The sequence below is a fragment of the Platalea leucorodia genome, assembly GCF_965183815.1.
Source record: "Platalea leucorodia genome assembly, chromosome: 6".
Taxonomy (NCBI): Eukaryota; Metazoa; Chordata; class Aves; order Pelecaniformes; family Threskiornithidae; genus Platalea; species Platalea leucorodia.
Window position 1 is genome coordinate 44,277,042 of NC_138828.1, and position 22,602 is coordinate 44,299,643.

General features: G+C 36.2%; 1 protein-coding gene across 1 annotated transcript in view; it reads right to left on the reverse strand.

The window, feature by feature from the left end:
- The window catches only part of SH3RF1 (SH3 domain containing ring finger 1), a gene marked incomplete at its 3' end in the record, with an annotated part of 89,815 nt that overhangs the window by 24,308 nt on the left and 42,905 nt on the right, over positions 1–22,602 (reverse strand). Inside the window, exons 3-6 of the mRNA XM_082315452.1 lie at positions 12,731–13,006; positions 11,243–11,338; positions 3,715–4,017; positions 2,682–2,792 (exon numbers count right to left, since the gene is read on the reverse strand). Coding sequence (XP_082171578.1) covers positions 2,682–2,792; positions 3,715–4,017; positions 11,243–11,338; positions 12,731–13,006 — 786 coding nt within the window. The remainder of the gene's footprint in view (positions 1–2,681; positions 2,793–3,714; positions 4,018–11,242; positions 11,339–12,730; positions 13,007–22,602) is intronic.

Below are 22,602 nucleotides of genomic sequence, written 5' to 3' on the forward strand. Positions count from 1 at the left end.
CTCCAAAAGATCTCACCCACAAATCAAATCAATTACTCAATGTTTGCAGCATGTATGTTAGCTAGATGTGTATTCCGCCTAACAGCACAAACGATACCAAAACTGATTTTGTTTGCTCAGTTCTCACAGGTATTTTCTGAAGCACAGGATGAAAGAAGTACAAAAGATTATATGGATTAGTATATAAGCAGTTAATTGTTTCCAGTATTAGGTGTACACCTCATGCAAAAAAAGGACCTCCGGGTCCTTCCTGGTGGAAACCAAGTTGAACATGAGCCAACAATGTGCACTTGTGGCAAAGAGGGGTACTGGTATCCTGGGCTTCATTAGGAGGAGTCTTGCCAGCAGGTCAAGGGAGGTGATCCTTCCTCTCTCCCCAGCACTGGTGAGACCAAACCCAGAGTACTGTGTCCAGTTCTGGGCTCCCCAGTACAAGAGAGACATATGGACATACTGGAGAGTCCAGCGAAGGGCCACTAAGAAAATTAAGGGACTGGAGCATCTCTCCTATGAGGAAAGGCTGAGAGAGCTGGGACGGTTCAGCCTAGAGAAGGCTCAGGGAGATCTCATCAATGTATATAACTACCTGAAGGGAAGGTACAAAGATGATGGAGCCATGCTCTTTTCAGGGGTGCCCAGTGAAAAACAAGCTAAAACACAGGAGGTTCAGTCTGAACATCAGGAAACAGTTTTTCACTGTGAGGGTGACTGAGCACTGGCACAAGTGGCCCAGAGAGGTTGTGGTGTCTCCATCCTTAGTGAAATATCAAAAGTTATCTGGACACTGATCTGGACCACTGGCTCTAGGTGGCCCTGCTTGAGCAGGGAGGTTAGACTAGATGACCTCCAGAGGTCCCTTCCAACCTCAACCACTCTGTGGCATTAAAATATGAATCTAAATATAAGGAGATTATTAATTGGTTCGAGATTAACATACATTTAAGAGTAGGATTGCAGAGATGATTCACAGATGGAAGGAGTCGTTAACAATAAAAAAACAAAGCATTGCTACAGCACAACGTGGATTATTCAGTAAGGCAGGGCAAAAGCACACTGTCTGTATAGTTGTCAATAATAAGGTCAACAAAGAATGTGAAATACATTTACTTGGATGGGAGCAATTATTGCATCGTTACCAACAATGAAAATTTGTGGGATCGTGGTGGATATTCAACTGAACATAAACTTTGTGCTACACTCAGGCCAAACGAATAGATGCAAATTCTCAAGATATAAACATCAGACTAACAGGATAAAAGTAAAAGGGTCGTACTATCAATATTTTCATCACTGAAAATGACCATGTAGTACTGTGCCCAGGCCTGGAACGCGTGTACCATCTGCTTACCACGCCAGAAGGAAGTACTGGAGATAATTCAGAAAATAACAGCTCATAATTTTAGGGACTGAAAGCCGTAAGTTAGAGCCCCAAAGAAAGCTGTCAAAATGCAACCCCTAAGCTGCGACCAAGCCACACCTAAGCATTTACTTAAACAACAAAAAGTTGATAATAGAAGACAGACAATTCTGCCTTCGTTTTTGCAGACAAATGTGTAAAATGATCCAAGTGCCAAAAGTTGAAAACAAAACGACGCAAATTTAGAAGCAAGGCTATTCATCATGTTTTACTTGCTGTAAAAGACTGCAAGGATAATTAGACACCTAAACAAGATCAGGCCTTGGGGTTTTCTGTTTGGGTGGTATTTTTGTGTGGGTTTTTTTTGGTTGGTTTTTGGGGTTTTGTTGTTGTTGTTGTTTTGTTTTGTTTTGTTTTAAACCAGGTGGAGATCTATTATTCAACTGTGCCCCCCTCCCCCAAGGTTAGGGGCACAATTTTTGGACTTGAAACAAGAATTACATTTCAAGAATTCCTGTGATCAAAATAAAGGCTTATTAAGTTCCCTTAAAGATCTCTGAAAACCAGTATCCACAGTCTTTACTGCAGTTAAGGTCAGGCTCTGATAAGTGCAGTATGATATAGGACATTCCAGAGCTTCTCCACCACAAGCACAGCAAAATAAAGAATTTCAGTTGGTTTTGGAACGAAATCCTGCACTTTTTGAAGACAATGTCATTTTCTTTGTCCAAAGGAAACAGCATTGCAATGTATTCCTTCCTTTAAAAGATGGCCATTTGCAACAGTTTTTCATGTTGATCTCCAAGAACCTAACTTACGACATGCTAGATATGCTCTTCATCTGCCACAGGCATACACACAACTAAAATAATCTTAATTAGGAGAAAGCAGAGTTTTGAAACTTATTTCAGAGAATCTTGATAATTTTGAGTTATTAAGACAGAAATGTCTGGCAGCTGTTGTCTCAAGTTGATGTTTTTTTGTAAGATCTTGCTTGTTTCCCCTAACCTCCCCTCCCAGCGTAATCTCTTTTCCTACTCATGCTGAAAAGAAACACTATTCTGGAAGGAAGTGCACTTCTTGTGTTTATTACAGAGAAATGACAGAGGAAAGCTGGAGAAATGGATATGCATGACAGGATGCAAACATTATTGTATCAATAATGCTTTTGCTGTAGTTCAATTTATACCACTGTCTATCACACAGACAACCATCATAAAATAATAATTTCAAATCACTGTATCAGAACTCGAGGAAAAAAAAAAAATTACTCTATAGGCCAAAGATAAATGGGAAGGCTGAGTTTTTTTTAAATGGTACTTACACCAAGAGCAGCTTGGTAGGTAACTTCTGATGGGAAGGTAAATGAAGGCCCTGTTGTGACAGGGCTGCTAGGGGGTGGAGTCACAATTAGCCCCGTAGTACCGATATGAACCTGTCAAAGGAAAAAATAAAAGAGCAATGTCAGTTCTGAGTAGTTTAGTAAGAGCTGTTTTTGACACGGCTGTAAGCTTCATGGTCAAAATCACCAGTACTCCACTATCTGTAACTTGACACTAGAACTGATTTTTTGTTAGATACTCAAACAAACAATATTGAATCACACCACTTTTTTTGTTTTTTTCCTGACGTTTCAGAAACTTCAGAGATATATTGAATTAGCAATGTGAAACACACTTTTACCAATGTCAGTTTTCTTTTTTTCCATAAAAGGCTGTCAGATCCCAAAGACATGCAAATAAAACATATTTACTAGCTCATGTAAAATGACACCAACACTTCTTAGTCTCCATAACTATTGCTTCTCCCAAAATGTAATCTGTATGTGAAACAGACAATTGTTCACAAACTAGTGTAACTTGTAACTAAAAGCTTTGAAGAAACAGGAGATTAACAAATAAATAAAGCCAGATAAATACTTCTACTTATCACAATCAGACTAATATGGTACATTTCTGGAATTCATGTAATTTTCAAGTTGATTTTACCTTTTACTTGCATGTGCTTTATTAACATCCAATATTATATTCACTTTAGGAAAAAACCCAAGAAATTAAATCACTCCAGTTTCTGGTTTCCACAGTTTAGTTAAAATCTTTGTGGCACTAAGAAATTAACAACTGTGAAAAAAATTAGCTTACAAGACCAAAAATATTTGCTATCATTGTATAAGAAGTGTTGTAAAATGTTTTCCTTAAATGCTCTCATGTTGGAAGATAAACTTTGTGAAAGTGTACGTTAATATTAATTACATATAATTAATAATTTGAAGTAAGTAATCTGACAAGATCAGAAGCCTTTGTAGTTATTAAAAAAAAAATACACACGTGATTTATATTTGATTTCATGTAAATTACCTGAGAAGGGGCACTACAGGAAAGTCCCGTCAGCTCACTTATGCGGGCTGCTGCAGTTGGGTTGCTGGAGCTGATAAGGACAGGAGGACTTATTTCCATTGAGTGACGATTCTGAGAAGACTGTGAAGACTTGTTGGACATAGTGAGGGAGGTAAAAGAGTGCCGTTTTTTGGTGTTTTTCTTAGTGTCAGTGTGCTTTTGGGTTGAATTGTTGTGGGCTGCCCCAGAGGTACCTTCTCCAGAGTCAACAGCAGAACCTGAGGGCTTATCCAATTCTATCAGCTGTTTGGCTGCTGTGTTAAACTACAAAAGATAGTCACACATTAGTATTTTTTTATTTATAAGAATCACCTGAATATAACAAAAAAAAAAAATCTATTTTCCTTTTATTCATAATGGAATTTAAACCATGAAACTTAAAACTGTGACCTACTCAACAAATCAGTCATTACAGAGTGACAAGTCTTTTACTACAAACTCAACACACTTACTGTTGGGTTGGTGTGGACTATCCCTCCTAGGTAAAATTTCAATCAAGAAAAGACATTATGCTCTAGTCCAGCTATGAATTAATTCAGCAATATCTGCTGCCTGTGTTATCTAGAAGTCAGACTAAATCACAGTGGTCCCCTTTGACCTTATAATATAAAAATCTGTATTATAAAACTTCTTGAATGTTCATTTCATTTTAAGCCTTTTTTGTTTTGTTTGTAAGTATGACATAAGCCCACACATTTGCATGTGGGCTCTTGAAGACATTCCTCCTAGTAGCCCTTGGTATTTATGCACATATCTTTAACACTAACACAAGTGGTAAAAAACAGGCTTCCTAAATGCAGATTTAAGAACTTAGTAGGACAGACTAAAGATCCAGCTGTATCAGTATATGGTCTGACAACAAGTAGCTATACAAGCCTAAGGTGGTATAAGGAGAAAAGAAACATATATTGGCAATTCTGTGAAAATACCTTCTCAGCTTCTGAATTTTCTAATGCAGAGGCAGCATCTCTGTGCCGAAGAACCCCCAAATGGATTTCTCTTTTTTTAAGCTTATCTAATAAATTTTTGATCACAATGAAATTTTCTATTTGTTCATTTGTTACAACAATATTATATTAAATGCAAACAAATCCTTCCTTTCCAATGAAGAAATATGGAATTCCACACATTTTCTTCTTACAATGAAATGTAAGCTATGTAAAAGGAGGGGGAAAAAACCAACCAACCAAACAAAACCCCCTACATTTTTCACAAACCCTTTATTTCCAGAAAATCTTATTTATGTTTTAGAGCTATTGGAAATAATAATGTTAGAACTCTTATTATTCATGAGCTGAAGTAACACCAGCACCCATCTTCTGAACAAGTTAACTAATGTTAATAAGTACCACTACATATGAATACTGTTACTTGAATAAGTGTAGACTATTATCAGGAAGGGAAAAATCTTTTCTGAAGAACATCAGGATGAAAGAATGAAATTAGTTACTGTGGAAGTACTACTTCTATTCTTCAGCATATTATTTCTTCAATTTATTTTACCCATTATTCCACAAGTCTTAAGATACCTACTATGCTCATGAAGAGTTTTAAAGCAGCATTTTACCCCACCAAAACTTTACTAGACAAATAACACACCATTAATCATCATATCATCAACCCTGACTTAAATGCAACTCCTGCAAATTACAACAGCTTATACCCTGAACACTTCCCTATCTCTGAGGACACGTAGATATATATAGAGAGAGTGGTACAAAAGAATATGTATTTTTTAAATATAGAAAAGGTTTTCAAGTCATATTTGAAAGATGAGATCTGGAAGGAAATTCCATGCATATACAGAAGAAATAGACAAACAAAGTTCAAAACTAGAACTACTGGAAAAATGAGGACCTGACATAAAAACCTACTAGGATGTAACAGCAGGAAAATTAAAATTACGAAATGCTTGAAGAGGAAGAACTACCTAGAACACACTGCAGTGGAAGAGGGGCATAATGGGGGATTTGAAAAAGGATACAAAGAGGAAAATGTGGAATTTTTTCCTAAATGTTCTTATTGTTGGTCCTTTAGAAGGCAGCTGAAGACACCAGGAAGGATAGGGGAAGACAATGTCACAGTAGTAAAGAAAAAGGTGGATGATAGATTTTCCTTCCTGCTAACACTGGACATGGATCATATGGACAAAATAATTTTGTACCACTTGTGTAGTACAGAAGACATAACCATACAGCTTTCTCCAATTAACTTGCAAGCCCATTATTTAGATAATTTTTTTTTTATTTATTAGATTTTAAATTTAGAGCAAACATACTTTTAACAGACCAGTGAAAACAACGTTATTTTATCACAGAGCACTGATATGAGGCTGAAGGGTATGAAACAAGTAGAAAATAAGACCAAGAAAAGCCTGCTCTGCTGCTCTTCCTGTCAGGGTCCTAATTCTTCATCATGGAAGAAGATGAAGGCTTTTCAAAGACTAATAATTTTAGGTATTTTGCACGGGTTTTTTTTTTCCAACTCAGATTGAAATTCTTCATGTCCTTCCTGAGAATCTGTGTTTTCCATATTGTCTTATACAATGGCCGCAACCACTTCCATTCTTATCTAATCTTCTCCCTTATTTGGCAAAGACCCTGTTCACGAATTACACAGATAAGAGAAAGAAAAGCAGTACTCATTTCTAAAGCAAGAACTACCTAATCGGAATACTTAAGGGATCACCCAGGAGTAAAAAACAAAACCAAAAGCCACTCTGCTAAAAGCACCCCAAGGTACCTGTTACACCTAATTACGTTTGTTTACCTCCTGAAGCTATTAATGCCTGCCGAATCTGATTACTTCTATACAGCGAACAACTTAATAGCGAAAAGTTAAGGCTCACCCACGGGATTGATTCAAGACTGATTCAAATATAAGCAACGTACTGAGCTTCCTTATGTAGAGAAGAAAGCACAGGACAGTAGCACAAACCTAAACATGGAAGTGAACTGATTGCTGGCCTTAGAAGCAACCTGAGGACAGCAATAGTTGCAGAATATTTTGCAGAGTGCAGTTTACTTCTTCCTTGAGAAGAGAAACGAAGAACTTGCATGCATTCTCCAATGAAACGGCTAGCAACCTTTCAAGGTCACCACGGGAATGCATCCCACTCATGCTATGAAGTGTTTCAATACAGCAACTCCTTTTTGCAACAAATACCCCCATATCTATTCCCACATTTTCTACATCAGTTGTTTTCCTGAACAGATGTATTTGAACTAAAGCTTCTTTACTTCAACTTTTACTTTCACATTTGTTTGTTTCTTCCATTCAACAAAATCTTTGCTGTACCAGGTAGCCTGAAATCGAATTCCCTTTCCCGCCAAAACCCAGGAAAGAGAACAACTTTGCGAATGGGGCAAGACCGAGGGGGCCGGCTGGGCCGTGCCTCAGTGCCGTGGTAGGGGTCGAGGCCAGCAGACAGGTTTCCGCCTGCTTGCAGCCGCCTGGAGAAATTATCAAGTAGACTACCATGCAAGACCTATTTCGAGGTCTCTTATAGTTGTGCTTTACTGTACTGATTCTACAAATGAGTTCAGGTGTTTTTCACTCACGCGTAGATAGTTAGAATTTAAATATGATCACTTTCTGAAATTAAGTGAAAACACCATCTTCCCCCTTAAATGATCTCTCTATTCACATCCATCCAGAATTTTTATTTATTATTGAATTTTACTACATCACCATATGTCAAGGAGTTATTTTGCTACATTACCAACACTATTATTAGTCAAATTCCAATTTCTAGACAACATTTCACTTTCACATATATTTGCAAACAAAGGAGTAATGTGTAAGTGGAACTAAGGTAAACGTTGTCCTTATTTGACGTTATTATTTTTGCTAAGCATCCTCCTGGAGGATAGGCAATAACTTAGAAACCTAAATTCAGCTTCGAAATTCAAGTTTTGGCACAAACATGTTTTGTCCAAAGCAGCGGAAGAATCATTTTGCAAATCTTGAAGAGATCACAATCACGAGCAAAGCTGCGTTTATATTAATTTTCAAAGCAAATGAAATAGTTCTTTATTGCAGCTTTTGTTAGGGAAATTAATCGAAACTATGATGCTCAAAAGTTGTCACTGGAACGATAACATTGAGATTATCAAATACAAATATAGTGCGGATTAGACTATAACTTCCTATTCAAAATTAACAACCTCTGTTTTCAGTTATAACATACTACATTTACTTTTTACGTAAATTTTCTGTTTCAAGGTCTGGACAGGCAAAACAGTCAAAAAGTAGAAGAAACTTCCATAAAAGGTTTTATCTTATTCTTCTGAGTTAGTATTGTTACAAAAGTCTGATTTTTTTTTTTCTGAGCACTTTAAATCAGATCACATCATTTAACAGTGATAGACAAAGTTTAGACTAGTAAGTACAACATTAAAAAGACCATGCTAGAAATCCAGCCTAAAATCCAATCTAAAAAGTATAGGCACAATAAAAAATAAATATGTTTTGAAACACTGCTGTATGGTACGGGACGAGATGCTAATAAAAAAACCAACCTCACACACTACGTACATAAAAACTTATGTTCTCCCTGATTAAAATGTCATGTTAACTGATGGATGCAGTAGTATAAAATGACAATGAACTTAAAATTCTACTACAGTGAACATTTTAGATCATTTTGGGTTTTTTTCCCCCTACATTTCTATAAGGCTGTTTATAAATAAAGCTAGAGGCACTGGATTAATACAAAGGTGTTTCCCAGTTCTTCACATTAACTTGAGAAAACAAAAGCTGTCATTATTTTCTACTGATATTTTGATTAAAAAGTGATTCCTTTTCCCTGATTTTTCTTTTTATATTCTGGGCACTTGTATTTTTCTAGTTGTTCTGTATGAGTGCTGAATAACTTGTAAAAATTTAAATACTTTTTAGATTTGGAGTGTGTTTAGTAAGTGTTAAATGACATCAAAATGTCAAATTTGAGGTCTTGCCAAGAAATATATATTGTACCCAGAACTGTATGCCACATCGAAATATTCTAATACTATCTGTTTAGTTCTGATTAATCTTTCTTTTTGGATCAGAGATAAATGTAAGTGTTATGAACTTAATCATACAGTTTCTAGACTCACTGCATTTTATTCCGTTGCTGTGCAAGAACCTGGTTGACCTGCTTTTAATGTAAGCACGCTGAAATTCCATCAGTCAAAAGTCTAGTAATTTAGATATGTTAATCAGGTCTTAATCTAGTAAAACGAGAAGTTTTGTTTGGTTTTAGCACTTCTGAGAAAATAAATTTCATTTTTTGCAATGTTTTGCATAATTTATTTTTCATTTGCAGATAGTTGTAATTATTTCACAGTGCTATGTGTCTACAGATAAAGACGTAATGTTTTATGACTCAGTTAACAAACTATACTTTTAATGGAATCACTATTAAAAGTCCTCTCAAAATGTTTTTAGTCTTAGCTTTTATTATTACCATAGATTTAGTAAGTGAAAGCGATATGAAAGAATAGACCAGACTAGCAATCCCCGAATCATAAAATGTTCCTCCAGGTAAAAAGTTGTCTTCAAATATAATCAGAGTTTTCCATGGACTTCAACATACCTAAAGTTTATCCTGTGACCTGTACAGTAAACATCACAAGTATCAGACCTATACTACAGAATAAACATCACAGACTACACTCATTTTAAAGTTAATGACTTCAGAAAACCTCCAGTAAATGCAGCTACTAATCCACGTTAAAAAAAAAAAAAAGTGGACTAACATACACAAGGCAAAGATATGTCTGTCATTATGACAAAAATAGGCAATTATTACAGGATTGGGAAATATAACTAAAAATACTATATAAGAAATACCTCAAAAATATGAATTACTTCTCATCTTTGGTGTCTTTAATAATAACATATGTAACAATGGTTTGATATACTTGTTTGTATCAACTGTTTGCATATTTTCCAGATCAATAGTTACATAACCTCAGAAAACAGGTATTTCAAAATTCAAATTGATAGTTTTCTGCATATCTCACGGCTCTTCACCACAGCATGTGTTTCAGTTTAGTATATACTGAAAAAAAACACCTATCTGATCTGAAGTATCTCTTTGGATATTATTTATCGTTCTAGATTTCCCATATCATTTTAGCAGAGATTTGTGAGTATGTACTCAAGTGCTTGTGCCTGTTTGAAAAGAGTTAATTGAAGATACGTTTTCGTAGTTGATGGAATTTGTCTGAAAACATCAACAGTGAAATACATTTTGTGACTGAGTATCATTTTTACATTTTTTTTTCAAGAGTATATCTCCATTTTGCAAACTTTTGTAGAGATGGAAACAGATTTGTTAGCTAAACAGTTAGCCCAAGTGGCAGCCCTAGGAAAGGGCTTCTTCTAACTTGGTGAAGTTAAGTGATTTAGTTTTAAAAAGCACCACAAATACGTTTACTGGCTGAACTGAAGGGGCAGTTAATTGCAAGGAGCTAGGAATGAATAGCCAGGGGCAAGAACTTCTTAAACTGGCTTTTAAAAACTTCTTAAAATAAAGCCAGAATTGCACTAAGCAGGTTGAAACCCTTTTGGTTTTGTTGTTGTTTTTTCAGTCATGTGAAAAATTCTATCTCCAGATACACAGATCTTTACATCAACATATAAAAATGAATATACATATTTTCCCTTTCAAAAAAAAAATTCTATGGTGGTTGAACACTGTCATTTTTTAAAAAGTTCCCATCCCATCAGGGCATTCAGAAATTGAATTAATAAAACCTGACTTGATTCTTAGTATGGTTACACATTTCTTCTGTGACCTGAGGTACATATTTCTCATCCCACAAGTAATGTGAAAATACTTTTTTCTTTCATCATTCTACCTCATTTATTTAAATAAAATCTCTTCGGTGGGAGAAGTGTATCCTACCAAGTATCCATAGCCATACCTATCAGAAAAAGACAAACACTATTCCAAACCTCTTTCTGTATCTTTCTGTAATGCAAATTTTAATAATCATTGTTGCAGCTGTACATACTGTTCTTAATCACCTATGTCTTTCTATATAGAAGCTTTCAACTCTTAAACCTTAAAAGCTTGGGGAAACTTTCTCAACTGCTACCCCTCACTGTAAATTGCATATCACATATGAGAAATACAGGAAGATACAGAAGATTTTATATAAGGGTCTTTTGGATGTAAAAGTCAATGCTTTACCTGCTTAACAACAGCCTATATTCTCTGACTTTCTAGTTGTGCTAATTTGGCTTTGAGAGGCAGGTGTTAGTGACAGAGCAAAGCTTACTACTACTCTGAATTACTGATAGCTAAGTAAAAATCACTGATTCAGCTACTGAGGTAGTTAACTTTCCCAAACTAAGCACAGAGATCTTAGATTATTTTAGGTCTAAGACTATTTATATTTCAGGTTATTTTAGAATCATCACTAGTACTGATTATTTTTCCTTTAGAAAATGAAATACACAGTGGGCACAACCTTACTGAGGGCCCAACTTTACTCACCTCAACATATGAAATTGGAAATATTCCTATCTTGTCAGCCAGCATTCCTTCTGCCCAATTTTCATCCACGCGGCGAATTACAGTCAGAACATCATCCTGTGTGAACATGCAGCGATTATGTCTCCCAGCTCTAATTAAACTTCTAATTTAATTTCCCTCCATAACGCACGGGTAATCAGAGAAGGCAGCACATGGACAAGAACCGCAGAGAAGGCACTCCGTAACAGGAACATGCCACTTTTGGGGTTGAAGTCGGTCCAGCCATTCCTTTTCCTATTTTGTCAGAGTTCAGCTAACTGTCCACAGCTAACCTCAGCCATCTGACTTTGTCCTTAGTGCCAGACTTCCTGCCGCGTTCAGTCCATGGTATTCATCAGCCCCCCTTTAAGTCCTTGGCATTAATGAAGAGAACCGCAATCTTTTTCCTTCTCAACTGACTCATTACCTAATCTTCCCTAGATGCTGCTTTTCTACTTAAGTACTTAAGAACACCGGTAAGTGATATAATTTCCTTCAAATCTACACGGAGCATTTGGATTAGTTATGGTTTTGAGAATGTTACATAGAAAAAGGATCAACGTGCACATTAAACATTGCTTTCGCTTATACAGAGATACGTAATTGTTTCATATGCAAGTTAAAATATTTGGAAACATATATGCTTACTCAAGCGAGACTGCAGATTTAAATAAAAAAACCCAACACAACAGTTTGCCAACAAGTTAATCAAAATAGGCAAGCTAATGCCCATCATCCTCAACAGTATTGCTGTTCTGTGTTGTAATAACCATTATCTGTCCACATGTTAATATTTTTCCTTGTTAGAATTTTAGCCATCCTTTTCATTTTTAATAGGCAAGGCTAGAAAAGTGATTAGCTCACATTTGATCTTGCAACATTTTTGTGCAATTTGATAAACTAAAGAATCAGAAACTGAAAAAAAAAGGAACAGCTCTGATTCCTGTTAAAACTCTGTATCATTATGTGCCTTGCAAGACAGAAAATTAATTACAATAGAAACAATATAAAAAGAACCATCACATTTTCCTAAAGGCAGTTAGTAATATTATGGAATGACAAAGTTTGGTAGTACTTTGTGTCTAGTATCTAGATCCTAAAAATGTCGCTTACTAAATGCAAAGCTGAAAATAGTACCAACTTCAACAGTTTAAAATTAGTAATTCTTTAGAAGATGGAACACTTTTAATTCATAACACGGGTTATTTCTCATAAATTAAGAACATTACTACTGCAATTATGAAAAATTGCATTCTCAAAAATAAAACCTCAGAGAAATTATATGTAATTTAGCAAGAGAAGGAAGGCAAAACTAATCAACATAGGAGAAATACCTGCAGAATTACTTGCCTTTTTCATATTTGTGCAGCTCCATTAAAAAAAATGCAGACAGGACTGCACAACAGTCTTATTTCTTATCCAAGTGAATGAATTTATTAAAAGAAAATAATAATTTTGTTTTGTTTTTACCTTTGCAAATGGCAAACAGTCTTTATCTGCTTCCTTGTCTTTTACTTCAAAGTCATAAAGTGCTTTGCACTGAGGCGGAGGTTGAGGTAAAGGTTTAATAATCTGAACAAAATTGGTAGGAAAAAAGCCATGGATGCCATTGACTTCTCCATGATACCAATTTTCATCCACCTGTCGACGCAAAATGATGATGTCTCCTTTACTGAATTTAAGATCTCCAGGTTCTTTTCCCTCATAGTTATACAATGCTTTGGCACATGGTAACTGAGGTACACCCTAAAGAAGAAGAAAAAAAAAAAAACAACAAAAACACTAGAATTAGATGAGTATTACTAAATAGAATTTATATTACATGCTTTGGGAGAATATGAATGAAACTGGATAAAATTGCAAAGTAAAATTATACATAATAAAATTATTTTATTGCAATGATTCTACTGATTTTACCCAAATGTGTAGGAAGAGCTTCAGTTCTATACAGTCTTGACATCCTCCTAAATTTCATTATGATTTTCAGTAATGCTACAATGTTGCTAGACACAAGAGAGGCAAAATACGATAATACTTTAACTCTCATTTACTAATTCACTAAGCTTACACATTAAAAAACAAACAAACAAACAAAATACCAAACAAACTGGAAAGTATCCCGACTACTTGAGAGATCTGACAGACAAATGCTGCAAGAAAATACAGCACTAGAATAACAAATTTGCTATAAGACCTTTAAGGTATGTTTTCTGCCTGACTTTCTTATTATTTTCCTCCCCTTATTTATTTCACAGGTGCAGAATGCTAAGGATGAGGACATAAGGGAGGTGTTTTCCAGCTTGAAAAACAAGTCTCACTTTATTAAATGTGAGATATTTAATCCTGGAACAACCCTTTTAATTTAATTATTTATTTAAAAACATGGCTAAAAAGAATTACTGGGAAAAAAAATCTGTTGAAGGTGTGTATCCTTGGGTTTTCTTCACTCGATTCCTCCATAATATCTGAAAACTATAGGTCATTGGTGCTGCTCTTGAATGCAAGTCAGAAGGATTACAATATAATAGTGTCATCCTCCCTTATATACACTGCAGGTGGTATTTTTCAGTTGCTCAGCCTGTGCCTCTACATTTTGCAAGAGTGAGCCATAAAACTCTTCAGCTCCAGCATTAGGGCTACTGCCTTCAAAACTCTCTTTTCTCTCCACCTTTAAATACCTAGAGGGGAGCTCACCCCCTTTAATGATGCAAACAGCAGTAACCTGCATTACTCAGACAGTCTTTCCATAGCAAAGACAGCATTTATACTCAACTAGAGCACAGCATTTCACAGCTTTAATGCTATCCCTTATTGAAAAGGCAAATTTTAACAAAATCCAATTTTGGCAATACTATTTGCCACATCTACCCCATAGTATGTCTCTTCTCTCAAGTCTTCTACCAGTTCAGACTGTAAACTGGAGTTGCACTTGCAATATCCCAACAGGTACACACACAATGCAAGGAAATTCTCGAAAGGAATTACCACTTTGAGTCCTGTCTCATTGGTCAGAAGACAAAGTGCTTGATAATTTATTTCACATTTAAACACTTAAAATTTGGTCTTTCAATGTAATACGATTTGTCTGGACATCTTTAATTTTTGTGTATGACTTTATAAACATTAATAATTCCATGAATGGATAAATAATATCTTAAAGATTAGCTTATTTAACAACTTTCTTTTCAAACAGTCAAAGGAAAGCCATGTGTATATACGTAGGTACAGATGAGATTGATTTACATACGAATACAGGAAAATCACAATTCATTCTATTGCATCTGGGATGGGTACTTAAACTATTATATTAGCAGGATCCATGCAACTGTTCACAAAAACTGGTGATCTTCAGACTGAAGCAAGCAATATTCTTCTTTACAATCACACTTAACTGCATCAGTACAGAATGTAAACACCACTGGCATACTCTATATAAACCCGGATAGGGAAAAAGACTAAGACATCAACTAGAGAATTTGTGGGCCCCAACTGATTGAGGGGGAAATTCGTGGCCACAATAGAAGAATTAAAAAATACTGTATGTATGTATTTTTTAGTCCTACGTGCTCTCTGCAGAGTAAATTGAGAGAATGAAGGAAGCAGTCAGTGTAGATGTAGTAAGGACAAGTGCAAAGAGAGACCTGGGGAAGAGAGAGCAGGTTGGAAGCAAAAAGAAACACACCTCTACACAAGAGAGGAAACACTGCTTGCTTATCCATTTCCATCCCAATAACAAACAAACCAACCAAAAAAAATTACAGCCCTTCAGTGATTATGAGTCAAAGAATTACTTGGTAGAAAAAGGGCCCCAGGCACTTATGGCTACTACAAGACACACACATCTCTCTTGCCCTGGAAGGAACAGCTGGAGTTCTCCCAGGAATCACCCCGCTGCCTCGGGAGAAAGCTTTCTGTGTCCCCATACTAAGGAGGTCCTTTAAGATTAGCTGTGTGTATAAAATACAGTTGGAAAAAACCATCTTTTTAAAAACAAACTAAGCTAAAACAAAGCAGGAGTGCCAGCGCAGCAGATTATGTCAAAGTGATCAAACTCATCAATTAGTCATCATTTAATTGTTAAAACTCGATATTGCCTTTATCCAACTTATCACAACACCTCCCATGAACAAACCTTCACTCAAACGTACAAACATCTGTCTATATGTTATAAGAAGTTCCTTTCCCAGTGTATAGGTTGAGTTTCTGCAAAGCTCGTCTCCCACGTTAAATGAAAATGGTCCCAGTCCGTAATTTCAAACAGAACAAAGTTCAACAAAACACACACTTAGTTCTCAGTCAGATTGCCAGGGATTAAAGAGAAACAGTTAAGCAACTCGGAAGAGAAGTAAAGCGAATGCCTTTTCCTTCTGTCCCAGGGGGAAGATGAAGCGAGAAGGAGCGGGTGCGATGGGGAGCGCCATTCTCATGGGTACGGTATCAAGGGCCCTCAAGCACCATCTTCTCATTCCTCCTCCTCTGAGCAACCTTCCGGGCCCTTGCGGTTAGCAGCCTTGGGTGGCTTTGGCCCCCCTTCTGCCCCTCCAGCTGTTCACCAGGAGAGAAGGCCACGAGGATACGCCGAGCCGGAGTTTACATTTCACTCCGTCTCTCTCACTTGGCTAAACATGAAAGGAAGGCTTTGGAAGAAAAACTCTGCAGCCTACTCTTAGGTTTACAGCTGCCCTTTACACTGCCAGCTCTTTGAGAAAGCAACCAAAAGAAAAAGAGAGAGAGACAAAAAACATTTTAGGAAATTAAAATATAAAACTCAGAAAGACTCCATACAAAATAGGTTTCTTAGAATTATTTCCTCAGTCCTTATGCAAAAATATTTGAACTTCTAATGCTACTGCTGATACACAAACTGCTTAATTTTTAGCTAAGGCATGGATATACATACATTTCACGTGCCAGGTTCCTTTAAAGAAAATAAAATTAACAATATATAATGACATCAAAACAAACGGCTTAACAAGAACATGAAAAAATGCATATGCATTCATATATATGAGGTTTGGATCCCTCAGATTTCTTCTCCCAACCCAGATATTTTGCCTTAGAAACCTACAATATTCACTTACAATTTTCCTCTTTGGATTTACACTTTGTCTTCAGTCACCTTATTTCGAACTTTACTCTTATTTTTTTAACGGACAATATGCAACTGTATGCATTTTTCATGAGCCTAAGCCAAGAGAAACTTATGCCTGCACAGAAACATGGGATCTGATTTCCTTTTAAAAAGGAGTTTCTGTGGCAGAAGCCCAAATGTAAATATGCTTACACTGGCATAAACCAGCGTTCATTGTATAACTTACTGCGCTTGGAGAAACAGCATAAGCTAAAGTAGCGAAAATAGTAAATCCCCTCCCAAGGAAATGAATGGAACAGATACTGGGTCATCTGCATCTCTGTTCCCTTGCAAGCCTCCCTGCTGCAGTGCTGCCAGTTGTCACTCTTCCAAGCAAGCAAGGCATTCCCTGTTCTCCGGCTGTGAGACGGGGATGTGGCCTGGGCTTCCCTGTGAACCAGTTGAATTTACCCAGAATATCTATGCCGTTTTCACCTGTTTGAGGTTCTCAGACACTGAGTGTCTTCAAGAGGTCAGGAAGTCATCTTTTTACAGAAGTACTGTTTATGTTAGCAGTAGGACAGACAAAAAAGATTTCTGAAACTGTCGATGTGCACAACCAAAGTGCTATCAGACTCCAAAAAATCTGGCCTGCTCAGACACCTCAGCAGCAGTTTTTATGCCTAGCTGTCCTAAGTAACTTCTGCTTTTCTTTACAGAGAACCTTAAAAACTGGAAGTTACTATCATTTTGATCCATGTTATAAAAGGATCTTTAATAATCATCAGTTATTTGCAATTTCCTTACAAGTAAAGACAGAAAAAGGATTTTTCTTCACCTTTTCATTTTCTATGCAGTTCCTAAATCAAACAGTCACATTAACAACCGAGACGAGAAACTATTACAAAAAACTCCCATTACACAGCAATTGTAAGTACAGTAAGTCTAGTGCTACAGAAGTGCTTTTATCAGTCCAACTTTTTTTTTTTCCCCAAAGAATCAGTACTGTAAGACATATCTGGTTGCCAAGAAAAGTTGCTTTACATAAGGAAAGCAGTTTGTCAATATGCTGCAGCCAACTTGTTTGCAAGGCAGATTTGTGTTGAGCGAGTTCTTTACGTGTGCGTTCTCCAGTAGGCACAGGTATACCTGAGATTGCCTCTTCAGACTCCTAGTCATTCAAACCTTTTGAATGACAATATGGCTTCTTTTAATCTTCTACTCCATTCTCCTTCATATAGCTGCCTTCTTGACTCAAATCTTTCAAATGCATCCTTTTAATTACTTTTTTTAATATGCGTTTTTGCTTTCTTGCCTTCTTTGGCCTCTACCAAGCTGTCCAGTCCTACATGCAAGAACACCCCATTTTGCACCTATAGTTTTTTCATGTCTCTTTCATTTTGCTGGCTCCAATACCTGTTTTCAAGTCTTAATTTAAAGCCATCTGATCTGTCTAGTTCCATTTTCTTTGTGTCAGCCCCCTTTGTTCTTTCTGTACCTGCATTTAAATTTTCACATATTTTGAGACACAGAGCTTATAAGAATACTTCACGGAAGACCTTCTTAAACTGCTTATATTAAGAGATGTGTTTCCTTCAGTAGAATTTCCTTCTAAAGAAAGGACACACGCTCCCTATGTTAAGCTATAGGTATGCTGCTTTCACCTGAACAAATTAAACACTCCGTTTTGCAGAACACACCAACCTAGAGGCAATAACATTTAAAACTAAGTCTCCCCGTTTCTTTTTGAGTTCCAGAACACAAAGTGTCTCCATAACCCAAGAAGAATGTTAAAAGCTGGCTCCCTGCATTCATTTTTCTTATCTAAGAAACAATACAAATGAGGTCAGATTTGCTCAAAAAAAGGCTAATGCAAGCATTATTAATCTGTATCTGACACTAACTTGTTAGCGGAATCAATTTTACATACTTCTACCATCAGAAGTATCTTGGACAACTGCAGAGGTCGTCAGTGCAAATGAAATTATTTCTAGTTAAAGCGCCTCTGACATTCCTGCTATCTGAATGATAAAAATGTAAGATATTTTTATGTCAGGAGGCTGTATCAAGTTGCCAGTATGCTGCAATAACCATAAACCCAAACTTTCGGTACCATCTGATCTGCATGACTATTGCTCTACTGAATACAGTGAAACAGTATTTTTTATATGACAGTTCACTAGATTAAGGAAGTGAGCAATGTTAATGTTTGTAAGTATTTTCATTTCTAGTAGTTTCTAATGATATAGTTGTACTAAATCTCATTTTTCTCAGCACACATAAAATAAATAAGCAAACATTTGACTTAAAACAGTAAAAAAATTGTGGTTGTTTTGAAATGCCATATTCAAATATGGTGAGTTGCAGCTTGGTACAGTTTTTTATTTTAATAGAAGTAGGAGAGGTGGTGCATCGAGAGGACACTAGCTAGCCAGGTTACCCTGATTAAAGAAACTAGGTTTGAAACCCATCTGTGTGTAACTTAACCATGACCTACGTAATTAATCATTTTGAAGAAAGATTACTGTAGGAAAAAAATAGGATGTGGGATAAAAAACACAATCAAGCCAACATATTTGTTATGCTTTTGGAAAAGCTGAACAACTGAAACCAGTAAAAATTTTAGGTTCTTGATAAATGAAGAAATGGGATGATATCTTTACGATTATTTAATTCGACCATCAAGTTAAAATTTATTTAGCAGACCTGCAAAGCTTCTCTGCTACTAGCTAACTATTACAGAATATGGTAAATTTTCTCTAACGCTTATACATGATAACTAACACCAGTACTAGCTCTACATGTAATAGTGTGTGACGTATCAGAATACTCTTTATTAATTTCCAGGTTTCAACCATTTAACGCAGGTTGAAATGCCAAGCACTCTTAGAGCCCTTTGCCTGACTCTTTTGAGGACTTTATCAGTTAACTTTGCTCTTGGTAACTTGCAAAAGATCTTCACAGGACAGACTCAAAGAAACCCTATATTTTGTAACAGAAGGGTAGCTCCTCTCCTCATGTAAACAATTTTATGTGTTCTTTAGAGGTAAACTATCAATGACCTACTTAAAGTAGCCAGTTTATGAAAGTCCTTTTTGCTTCCTCTGTCTTAACAGCTTTTAGAAGAAAATATTTTGGCATTTTTTCTTGTCTGATGTCAAGAAATAAATATAAGGTTGTTTAATATAAGTATGAGCAACTCTCTCCCACAAAGTTGTTTTGAAATTAAAAGTTGGAATACAGGAAAATGAAAGGAATTTAAAAATGTTGCCTTAAGGCCTAAGCAATCAGACTAATAATATGGAAGGTTAGAAAGGGACATTTACAAAGCTTTCCAAAGGCACTTAGCCCAGTCCCTTTCTGTGCCATACCTGTGTTTTTGAAAACCTTATTTTCAAATGAAAAAACGAGTGTCTTCAGAATGCCTCCTTCTTTCCTTTGCCTATCTGAAATGCAAAGTTCTCAGCTACTTACTTTTCTGAGGTTTGTCAAGTAAAGAAAATTTCAAACACTTTCCACTAAACTAAGCTCTCAAAATAACCAAATAAGTAAGTAAAAAGTAGGAAAAAGTGGAGAGGAGAAAACAATTATATCCTGCACATTGCATGTCCCCAAGTATTTTAAATGTATGCACTTGACAGGCTAAAGATTGTTTCTTTCCACAGGCAAAAAACCAAGAAGCATGAGGAAACTGGTCTGCACAGGAAAAACTGAGAAGGTAGCTTTCAAGATGCAGAAGAGAATTTGGGTCTGCATTCCCATTGATTTTGAAAAGGAAAGCCAATGCATATCAAACAATTTCATTCTGACTCTTTAAAAGCCTTTTGATTAATTGTTTACTACAAAACCATTTTGCTTTGAAAAAAACAGATCCTTGTAAGAATCTAAACAAAACTTTAAGTGTGCACTATGTAGAGCTAAGGTGTTTATATAAAATAGTTCTTTCCAAAAGCAATGATTTGCTTTAAAGGTCTGCTCTTATAAGCTGTTATACCAACCTATCGTAACTATTTGTTCCCCATCCAAAATCTGTTATGGGAAGCGTGCCAACTTCCCTGTGCCAATACAGATTCTTAAATATCACTTGCTTTTTTTTGTTTGTTTGTATTAGGAACATAAAATCACAAAACAGTTACTACAGAAGAGGCAAAAAACCCCCTCTGAAAACTACCAAAATACAGACAACATCTGAGTGTTAAATTCTTTCCCTAAATTCATTCTTACCTGGCTATTGTGTAGCCTTCTCTTTTTGGTCTTCATTTTAGTTTCCACATAAACTGGAAATTACACATCTTTGGCATTCTTTTGCTGCTGCCTAAATTCATACTTATCCTTCTAATACAGTTACCTGGAATTTACTCTCCCTGTCAAACACCATATATGCAATTGCTTAAAGAGCCAAATAATTAATTCCCAAGCAAGATGTGTGCCATTCTGAGCTCCAAGTCCAGATCAAATAGAAATTTTCATGTAAACTCAGAATAGTCTTCTTTCCCCTTGGCTTAATGGGAGGCAGCCAGAGACACCACAGACCTTCATACGCTCTTCCACAAACAAATAAAGGATCAATAACTGCAACTGTTGTAATTCGAAATCTGCCCTACTAACTGAACTGTCATTTAACCTTATAAGAACTTTTATCAGTCACCAAAAAGAAAGAAAAAACCATATTAATTCAACAAAACAGTCACAAAACAATATCTTGCTGTAATCTATATAGTCAGTATGGCAGACATACTGTACATGACAGCTGGTGAGAATTTCTGCAGCATATGTAGTTGTTAGCAAAGATATAGGGACACAGGCAACAGCAATCTTGGAGAAAGGAACCATCTTGCAATGCTAAGAAACATCTCCTTTTGTTTAATACAGTCTCTTCTTTTTTTTTTTTTAATACATTAACACAAAACCTCACTGCATTAGAAAGAAATAAAAGAGAGTCTACATAACACCATAGGATATTGCTAACACCTAGAAAAGATTCCATTATTAACGGGGTACCACTAGGTTGTGCTATGCTGGAGTAGTGGTAAGAAACAAATAGAACTATCTATGTCATCTACCAGTCTTAACATGGCTAATCACAATACATACCTTCTCTTTCATTTTTGCATTAAACGCAAGCCATCGATATTGGAAAAGCAGATCTATGTTACTGACCACATTTAAAATTCTCTCACAAATCTGCACTTTGTAACACCACTTTACAAGTCACCTTAATAAACACATTCTGTTTGCTCACTTTAAAAAAAAGTTCATCTACTTCGTGCAGAAGATTGGAACTTTTGGTTTATCAATGAAGCAATGGAACACAGGAGGCCCTATCCCTACTTCAGGGAGCTGATATTTTAACACAAGTATCAAAAGCTCCAGAGGGTTTATCAACAATGTAAAAAATTAAAGAGTAATGCTCTGCGTCAGTCTAAAGGTTTTTACACTTTGAAAATGAACGTAAAGAAGCCTCCCTCACTGTGATGTGAAAATTAATATGTTTACTTGTTGCACCAAGAAAAGGAGAGGGAATTCCAGGTGAGAAGACAGATTGAAAAAAATTGAAAAGAATAAATGAGAAATGAGATTGCCAAGAGCAAACTTACTGTGCTTTGAAGGTGAGGAGTTTGAACATGATACAGAAGGAGCAAAGCCAGCAAATGACTCTGAACAAGGGAGTGACTTAGTAGGATTACTCTTGGTGAGATCAGCATGAAGAAACATTCCTTTAATCTCTCAAATACTTTGCTGCCAAAAATTGGGTAATGGGAAAACACAGAATTGCAAATGAAGAGGTTGCTGCATTTTTTTGATGAAAACCTATCAAGGTTGACAGGCATGACTTTTTATCTGAGCATGCTTTGCTTTCCATTATGATCAAGTGTTACCGTACTCCCCGCCAAAACAGTGCAAGGTCTAAAATTAAAACGACTCTGGCAACGGTATTAAAAAAGAGAGTAACCACCCACATCTCTCCTATCTGAATTTGATTCTGAAAATCTGAGATAGCATCTGACATTCTACTACCTGCTGAGAAAGTGTTTTTAGGTTTATTTTCCATCACTTCCACTATTTTCTAAACGTTCAGGTGCTTGTCCAGCCTTCTGGATGAACATGACATCACTGTCACACATCCTTCTCAGGTATTCTCTGCAAACTCTTGTTGCCAGGATCTGGAGGGACTTGCGCTAAGCTTGATTTAGGACTGGTACCATGTCCTCCTTCTCCTGAAACCCCCTCACTCCCTTGAAATGCTTTTGGAACCAATTTAATTCCTTTA